General features: G+C 45.0%; 1 protein-coding gene across 1 annotated transcript; it reads right to left on the bottom strand.

Moving 5' to 3' along the window:
- Positions 1-165: 165 nt before the first annotated feature.
- ak9 (adenylate kinase 9) lies at positions 166-8,708 on the bottom strand. The gene is made up of 35 exons (XM_077710487.1): positions 8,572-8,708; positions 8,036-8,139; positions 7,724-7,787; positions 7,608-7,660; positions 7,420-7,516; positions 7,240-7,352; positions 7,017-7,178; positions 6,809-6,946; positions 6,663-6,737; positions 6,496-6,591; positions 6,284-6,423; positions 5,752-6,068; positions 5,660-5,680; positions 5,465-5,580; positions 5,249-5,396; positions 5,040-5,087; positions 4,824-4,970; positions 4,586-4,749; positions 4,288-4,503; positions 3,980-4,222; positions 3,795-3,919; positions 3,505-3,724; positions 3,380-3,445; positions 3,105-3,308; positions 2,818-3,036; positions 2,529-2,745; positions 2,234-2,435; positions 2,011-2,154; positions 1,719-1,936; positions 1,461-1,657; positions 1,220-1,389; positions 879-977; positions 693-795; positions 510-624; positions 166-433 (listed from the first exon to the last, which is right to left on the bottom strand). The coding sequence occupies exons 2-35, from the start codon at positions 8,132-8,134 to the stop codon at positions 219-221; spliced, it is 4,971 nt and encodes a 1,656-aa protein (XP_077566613.1). The 5' UTR covers positions 8,135-8,139; positions 8,572-8,708; the 3' UTR covers positions 166-218.
- Positions 8,709-8,821: the final 113 nt, after the last annotated feature.

The raw sequence follows: 8,821 nt of genomic DNA, 5'->3' as shown, positions 1-8,821 counted from the left end.
AATTTGACAATATTACCAATCCAGATAAATACTACATTATACATTTATTCTGTGAATGGCTGGAAAAAAAACAACATGACAATTACATGCCCTATACAGTAATACTTTGACATATGACAAATTTGCCATACCAGGAAAAATCCCAGCAATGTTTTCCCTTGAGATACAAGCATACCAGAAGTATGCCGATTATGTCCAATCCCATCTAGAACATATTCCTAGAGTTCCAGATCAGAGTCCTCTCCAGACCAGTCTCTCAAGGCCAGAAACCTCTTCAACTTGAAGTCAAAGTCCATCGGGCATTCATAGGGCAGCTTATAGGCACTTCCCATAGAAGAGCTCAGGTACGGAATCAGGGCGCAGTTCTCCTCGAACGAAGCCAACTTCTTTTTGTACATCTGTCTAATATGTTCCGTGCTGCAGTGGTTGAACGCTGTAGACAGACCAAAACAACGGATTAAAATTCTGACAAACCCTTCAAACCCAACCAGGAGTGGACAGATGGACACCTTTCATGTAGAAGGCCACGTAATTGAGGGCAGATCGCTCCATGGTCAAGAAGGGGAACTTTGGTTTTAGGCACCCAACTGCCGTCATGGCTTTGATGACTGCCACAGCCACGCCCTTGTAAGTCAAAGCAAATCCTCAACATGACTTTTTGACTTGAGTAAATCCATATGTGTCTTTCTGACCTGTTCCAGGTAGCCCAACGTGGGAAGGCAGGTCAACGGAATGGACTCGCAGAGAGGAGGAACCTTATTGGGAAGCTTGAGGTCCCAGTAGAGTATCGGAGCACTTGATAGGGCACGGATTGGCATCCGATTAAAAATCTGATGGTAAGTACTAGAAGCAAGTATGGGTCACAGATTCTGACTCACCTTAAGAACTTGTACTGCTTCTCCTTGGTTTCGCAAGTGTAGAGTCGGCCTCGGTATTCCAATGCGAATTTTGGACTGCCGTGTACCAGGGCTTCGTATCTAATGATTTAATTAACATTTAGCATGAAGCAAAGACAAAAAAAATCATATTTTAGTGAGAAAAGCCATTTGTGGGATTCACAAACACAAGAAAAATGTAATTCATATTTTTGGGAGTTTTACAGGGGCTTTGGGGCATAAATAAGCCTGCCCCATGAATTCTGCCTAGCAACAAATAACTCATGTCAAAGAAATTATCATTTTTTTATGGTTTGGGAGAATAAGACACTAAAAGTACATACCTTAATTTGCCCTCCAAATAAGTGACAGGGCAAAAACCTTTGAATTCAATTTGCTGCGGTAATCGGCTTTTTAGCTCCGCCTCCGTTAACTTTCTAGGTAGCATGTCAGCCTCCGGGAGAGAGCGAGGGCAGCCCGGGGTGATGAATTTTAGAGGATTGGCAAGGAAGATCTACCGTGAAAAAAAATATAAATCACTTGCTAAACTCCATTTTGAATTTGTACCAGTGTTTTTTTTCTGACCTCCAAATGTTCCGTGCCGCACATTTTGAAATACTGCCGTTTGTATTCCGCAGCATACATAAGGGATGCCGTTTCAGAGCAGTCCACCAGGTGGCCCTTCAGAGCCAGACACACGGGGCAGTAGTGGCCAAACTCTCCCAGCTGGCGCTCAAACTCTTCGGGGGTGACGCAGAGCCGGTTGATACAGCCAGCTTGACCTGTAATTGGTAAACACGGTCAGTCAAAAACCAGATCTGAATCTCGTTGCTTTCTACTGACCTCTCCTGGTCCTCCTCAGGTAAGTGTGGATGTACTCCATGCTGACGCTAATCTGCTTGAGGAGACGTTCCCACGTATACCAAACACTCTTAAGGCCATCCATGGAGATCCAGTTGTCATACTGGTCCTGGAAGTGCTTCTTAAGTAGCTCCGTTTCCTGCTTGTAGCAGGCATTGCGGATATGGAGGATCTCGGCGCTATCGTGCATCAGGTGCGGCCTGTAACGAAAAGCCGCCATGGGTCAGTTGTGTCAACTTACCGGACCTTGTTCTACATTCCGGAGGACACGGACTTCTCTCCCATTTTCACCGTCAAGCCTCGCTTCAAGACTTCCACCGTGTCCAGGTCCATCTCGATCACCACCATGGGGATGATGCTATGGGCTTGCATCAGTTCTGCTTGCTTCATTGTCAACGGGAAGCCGTCCAACACGTACCTAAGACGCCATGACACGGTAATTCTCAGAGCTGAAAGGTCAAGGCGCTCACTGATAGTTCCGGTTTTACCCAACGCACCCTTGTGTATTGCAGATCAGGCTCATCAAAACCTTCTCCAGGCACTGGATGGCCAGTTCGTCAGGAACCACCAGACCCTCATTCAGGTGCTTCTTCATCTTAACCGCCAAGTCGCTGTGTTCCTGCTCGCTGAGAATACGCCGCATGACCCCGCCGATTGACAACAAGTCCAGACCGTACCTCTGGGCAAACAGCATGGCCACTAATGACATAGAACAGAACAACTGGTAAGGTTGATCTACAGATTTCAGTGAGTACAATTCACCAGGTAAGAGTCAATGTTTCAGGAACTCACTGCTTGTTTTTCCCGATTTGGGAGGTCCTAGGATAGCCATTTTGACAGGTAGCATAGGGGAGGGTTTAGACTGCCTTAGGTACTTTAAGGGATTGGACATAAATGTCTGCTGGTTCTTCTTGGAGCCGAAGAAGTAGATGTACTGGTTAAAAAGCACTGGGAAGGCCGTATCCAAGGGCCACAGCACAGGCTGGATATGGTCTCCTTCGCTGTAGCGCTATCAGATCAACAAACCGGGGTAGATATTTTAAAATTTTGGCTTCAAATGATGGTGTATTGTCAATCTTACCTGGACTAGGTCTAAGCAGCCAAATGCGCTATGGAACTTGAAGGAGTAGAGCAGAAGAAGCTGTGCCAGTTGGTACGAAATAGGCTGGCATTTCTGGAAGAGCGACTCGCGGTTGGACTTCAGCGGTTCCACCTTCAGGAGGAGCTGCCGCTGAACCACATGGGACTTGCGGGCGCCATTGATGGAGATGCGAGGAATTTTCAGTTCGCTGAGAACCTCCTAAGCATCAGGAAAGCAAATGTTGGGTATATTTGAATGCTTGAGTCGAGCTAGCAACAGTTTTTTACCAGCACGGTAGACATGTTGTTGGTGTCGGACACGTAGCGTTCTTCGATCTCCATGTTGAGTCTCTCGGTGAGTACCTCCTCCAGTTCTTCTTCGATGAACTCGTCGTAGGTTTCCTCGGGGTACTCCTCCTCCAGAATGGCCTCGATCTCATCTTCCACAGTTTTGGCATCTTCCTCCTCCTCATCCTCATCCCGGAAGCTTAACTGGTTTGTTGAACGGTTTGTTAAGCGTCAAAGTAAGTCAACCAAAAACGGCAGTTGACCAAAAGGCGTACTTTTGTAGTAGTTGAGCCCGATTTCTCCTCCATTAGCTCCGCCCTTCTCTTGTCACGATTCACTTCCTGGATATACCCAGTAGTTGAAGGTCTCTCCGGGGGTAGTGGGGTCGGATCGGACTTACCCGAGCTTTACGATGAATTTCCCGGAGAACGTCCACTAGAGCTTCGCGTCTTTGACAGTGCTCCTGCCATCTTTGCCGGAATTTGGGCAACAGCCTCGCCTGGACGTCCTCTACCTCCACCATCAGGGTGACCACAGCATCAGGAAAAAGCTGGTGTTGCATCATGTGCTGGACTTCATCGGTGTTGTACGGGAAACCCTCCAGGATGAATCCCGTAGACCTGCAAGAACCACAATGGAAGTCCAGCCAGACTTGCCAAAGTTTTGACTCCCTTGAGTTGGCTTCTTTACATGTAGGGCTCCGTTTTCCAGTATAGATTGACGACCTGATCCATGACTTGAGAACTCAGGGGTAGCTGATCATCTGCTAAGTAGGCCTTGATACCAATTTCTTCATCAGTTAGTCCGAAGTCCTCCTATGGGACAAAGACAAAAATCCACCACGATTCTCAAACAGACTTGCTTGGGAATCTTACCTCAGTTGTTTCTGGAGCGTCACTCCCTTGCGCCTCCTCGATAGTGGCCTTCAAACCTCTGAGATGCTCCTCCGTGGACTCATCGGCAGGAATGACTCGCTGTTTCAGCTTGGGCATGAGGAGTGTTTGCAGGTGCTCCTTGAACTGAATGTGAAAGAGGCCCAGTTTCTTGGCCAACCACTCGCCTTGACTGGTCTTCCCCGAACCGCGGCATCCCAGAATGAAGATCCTCAAGGCAGGAGGCTGAAGGAACCAAGATTTTTAAAACCTTCTCCTTTTTCTTACCTGGCCTACGTTAGGGATTGTACCTTCAGAAGCTCAGTCTGTCCAACAAACTGCTCGGGAGTCAGCATGAAGAGCTCCCTGGCGTCCATACTGGAGAAATAGTAGACTTTTTCCCGATACTTGGCGGATATCTCATCCGTGCAGGGTACTAGAGCATTCTGCTTCTTCAACACGATTGGGCAGAAGTGATAGGCGTCGCCAAAAGCCCTCTTGGAATTGGAGTCCCCGAAAGATTCTGACTTTTAGAAGAACACAAGGACAGAAAATTTGAACTCAATGCCAACCAGCCAGTTAAAGGACGGACAGGGTATATGGACTGACGTCTTCGCCCCCTTCCTCTTCTTCCTCATTGCCCTCATCTGCCGTATCCTTGTCAGAGTCGTTTTCATCGTTGCCATCTTCCAAATTTGCGATGGCTTCAAAGTCTTCCGCTTCTTCGTCCAAGTCCACGGCGGAGAACTCTCTGGGGAAATACTTGAATGGCTCTTGCAGAACCATCCAAGACAGACTTTGGTTATCGAGTCCCGGTTAAAAAAAACCCTTGCGAGGTTCCACTCACTCTCCATGAGCTGGACAACCTCGTGGAGAAGTTCCTTTGGGGTCCTCTCATTGGTATGGAGGACGGAGTGGCTCAAGCTAAGTGCTAGCTGAAGGCCCTCCCAATCCTGTTTGAACTGCTGCCTCTCTTTTTTGTCCTCAGGCGTTTCTGGAGAATGAAAACAGCAAGAGATTGGAGTCCAGACACAACCTACATTTGACAAAAAAACAAGTCTACCTTCTGGTTTTTCTACAGGTGGTGGTGCAGGCTGATCTGCCGTGGGAACTACACGACAAAATAAACACCAGTAAGACTCCAAATAAGGGAAAAATTGTTATGTTAACACATTCCAGAGACTCTTGTGAACAGAAACTGCATCAAACCAGATTCATTTCCATTTTGATCCAGACCAAAGAAAGCCAACTGTGAACTACTACCAAACTCACTCTGATTGGCTTCAGTTTGCATGAGACAGAAGAGAAAATCTGGATGTATCCCAGCTCGTTGCAATGCCTCCAACTGGGAAGCCTTTCTGGGAAAGTTGTCCAGAACCCAACCGGTTCCCACATCTGCACCAACCTTGGCGGATTCATTCTGGATTCAAATTCAGAAGACCTCAAAGTAAGAATCATGGAAGACATTTTGAAAACTTATTGTCATACCTCTCGTACGACTTTAGTCAAAGCCTGAGCAAAAACTTCCTTAGCTGCATCTTGCTTTTTAGCATCTTCCAGGGCGATCTGCACTAGCGCCACCACTTCAGGGTGGTCTTCCGTCACTGAGGACACAGTTTTAACATCCCTTTCAATACATTTGTTATCACTAGTGATGTCAATAAACCCAAAAACTGTTCTTACCTTCTACAACAGGGGTTCCATCTTTGGAGACAAGACACAAAAAAGTAAGAAACAGTCACTTCTAATCAGGACAATGCGTCTTAGCAACTTGCCAGATCTGTTCTCCGTTTGCTGCTTGGTCCGGATTTTTTCCATGGCGGCCTGTGTGCTGTCCTCCTTGACTTTGCCCAGCCAGTTTTTCTCCAACTCGGCTAACAACGGTTCGGCTAGCTTCTCCAGCTCCAGGACGGATACATTGTGTCTTTGACCTAAGAGATTGGCTAGTTCGCTTCTCCCTGTGACGTTGGTTCCGATAATGCAAACCCTGCAAGGTGGGCTTGGCATTGGGGGGAGCAGGAAGGGTCTTGGGTTGGCTACAAACTTGTCATAGGCTTCTTTGGAGGACAAGATGTACATTTTGTCACAGAAACTGCAAAAAGATGGGACAAATTAAACTCTTAGGTGAGTATTCTGGCAGAAGGCAACAACTCAATGGAAAACGGCCATTGAGACTCAGTTTGTTTATCGTGTGACGAGTTGAAAGACGAAATTCAAAGTAAGCTCTGAAGAATATTTTAAAATTGAGCCTTACCCTATAGAGAATTCTGGTTTTCCAAGGTAGAAAAGTTTAAAATGGGGCCTTACCCTACAGAGAATTCAGGTTTCCCAGGTACCAAGAGTCCTTCTGTCAAAGCAACGGGACAACTCCGCCCCCAGCGGCTCCGGCGCCACCTGAAACCTGGCACTAACATCCGGGATGAAGACATAAACCTCAACAGGTCCTCCTACAAAACATAACGAAGGCCACTTTCAACTTGGGCTTTCTCATTTGACAAATCAGAACGTATCGAAGTGACCGTTTCAATGTCTTCGGGCAACTCTTCGTCCTGATGGAGGACCACCGGAATGGACACACGTGGGATGGCCATGGCTCCCATGCGAGACAACACAAACTAGAAGCAAACTACGTCAGACATCAAGAACACTAACAGTACCAACGAGTTCTTTCCGAAGAAGTACTTACTAAAACCAACTCCTCTGGTGTGTTGCTTCCATCTACTTCTAAAAGGTAGATCGGGTTGTGGTCCATCATGTAGTCCTGAAGACCAAAAATACACGATCCAGTGAAACTGAAGTCTTATTTATTCCACTTTTTTGGACTATTTCTACCTCTAGTGGTCTGAGAATGTTGTCCTTGTACACGTTGATTCTGAGGGACGTATTTCTGGACTGACGTTCCGGAAGCCAGACTAACTGGTCAATGGTGCACTTGGTGGTAATGATTTCTTCTTCCTCATCGTCCTCGTCCTACATAGGTGAGAATCATTTATGGGTCTACTAGCCGGATCTGTCAGGTCCCTGTGAGTCCAACAGATACCTGCGAGTCTTCCTTATCTTCCTCGTCTGCAATTTCATCATCTATAAACCCCGTCATATGGAATTCGTTGTCCCATTTCCATTGGTCTTGATTGTATAGAAGCCCTGTGATTGGGTGCTGCTTCTGACTGGACAGTCTCTGGACCAGGTCTTTGTCAGCGCACTGTTAGGACGATTGGTTGTTTGATTGACAACTGAAAGAAGAACCGGCGATGTAAACAGACCTTGATGTTGATGATGAAGTCTGGCTTCAGTTTGAGCTTCCTGATCAACTCCATTTGCTCATCGACGCTAAAATCCGCTTCCGACATGAATGGTAGGCAGCTTAGAACATAGCCTGTGCGATAGTCCAATTGGAGTTTAGGGTCTTATGTTTTGCACTTTCGAGCTAACGGGAATCTCACCGTAATGCTCAACTTTGCTTGAGTTTAACATGTCGAGAATGAGCCGGACTACCATTTCTTCTGGTACACTTTCACCCGCGTTTAGGATTTCCAAGAGCTGTAAAAAAATGACATTCTGGAATCATTTTGAACAAAAACATACCTTCTATTCCATGGCTAAAAAAAACAATTGTGGGAAACTGGGTTACCTTAACGCCATCATCTGTTTTATTTCTAATGTGGGAGTCCAGTACTTCCGTATCTGCAAATGGGACAGATGAATTCATAAAAATACACTTGGAAAAGTGAGAATGATGATGCTTACCATCAATTAAAACACAGCCCCAGGTTTCCGCTATGTTTTTGGCCAGGGTAGATTTGCCAACACCCTGCAAAAATGGACATCAAATATCTTTTAATTGGTAATAACTATGGACAATACTTAAAAATCCATCTGTGTGCAATTATGAGTGCTATATTTGCTTGGGTATGATTGAATATTACATATAATTGTTCCATTTATGTATCATTCCATTGTCAATTGCATTACCTTGAAGCATATTTTTATTTTTTAACTTTAGTATTTATTGCAAGGCTGCTTCTGATGTGTGTAAAGTGACAAATTAGATATATTTACCGGTCTTCCCACAACAAGAAAGCAGGTTGGTTTGGAAAGTAGACGTTGTCTTTCAGCTTCATCTTCAATCAGGTTGTCCACCAATTCCAAGGCTGGCATAATGCCTGCAATTTTTGCGCACCAAAAGGCTCAATTGCGCAAAAATAGAGTCACTTTAGACACTATCCCCGCGAGATAACGTCTGTGTAATCATTACACATTTATAAGTATCCCACATTCGTGATGTGATTGTTTACGTAATGCGTATATGCGCGATTTGCAGCCCGTTTGATGCTGCAAAGTTTCAAAGCATGTTACGCACACTCAGTGGCGATTGTTCGCATAATAACAAAAAAAATGTAAGACATCAGACCGTGAAGATGCTTATGAAATGTTTAGTATGAAAAATTATAGCGCTTATTCATTGCATTTAAACGGATTTTTATCTTTAAATGCAGTGTAGTGCTCACGTTTTGATGATATGTTGGAAAGATTAATAGGATGTATTTATTTTCGTGCCTAGGTTGACAATTGATATTTAAAAAATGGTGTCTTACCTTCACATCAGATTAAAAAAAAACCAACCTTTAAACATGTACACTTTCTTGTTGGGCAGAAGGTTGCTAAAATGTAACTTTATATTTGCGCTTGTTGACGCAGCGTCCGTTACCATGGTAACGATAGCCAAGTTCATACTTTTTTAAAAAAATCAATTTAACGCCCAAAAAGTGACTGCATATAGTACCACTTTTTAATTTATAGTAATTATTTTTGATAAATAGATTTTTATAAATACATTGAAGTTCT

Source organism: Stigmatopora nigra, chromosome 2 (genome assembly GCF_051989575.1).
Source record: "Stigmatopora nigra isolate UIUO_SnigA chromosome 2, RoL_Snig_1.1, whole genome shotgun sequence".
Lineage (NCBI taxonomy): Eukaryota > Metazoa > Chordata > Actinopteri > Syngnathiformes > Syngnathidae > Stigmatopora > Stigmatopora nigra.
Note: the sequence above shows the minus strand (reverse complement) of the source record. Positions and strands in the feature narration are given on the sequence as shown.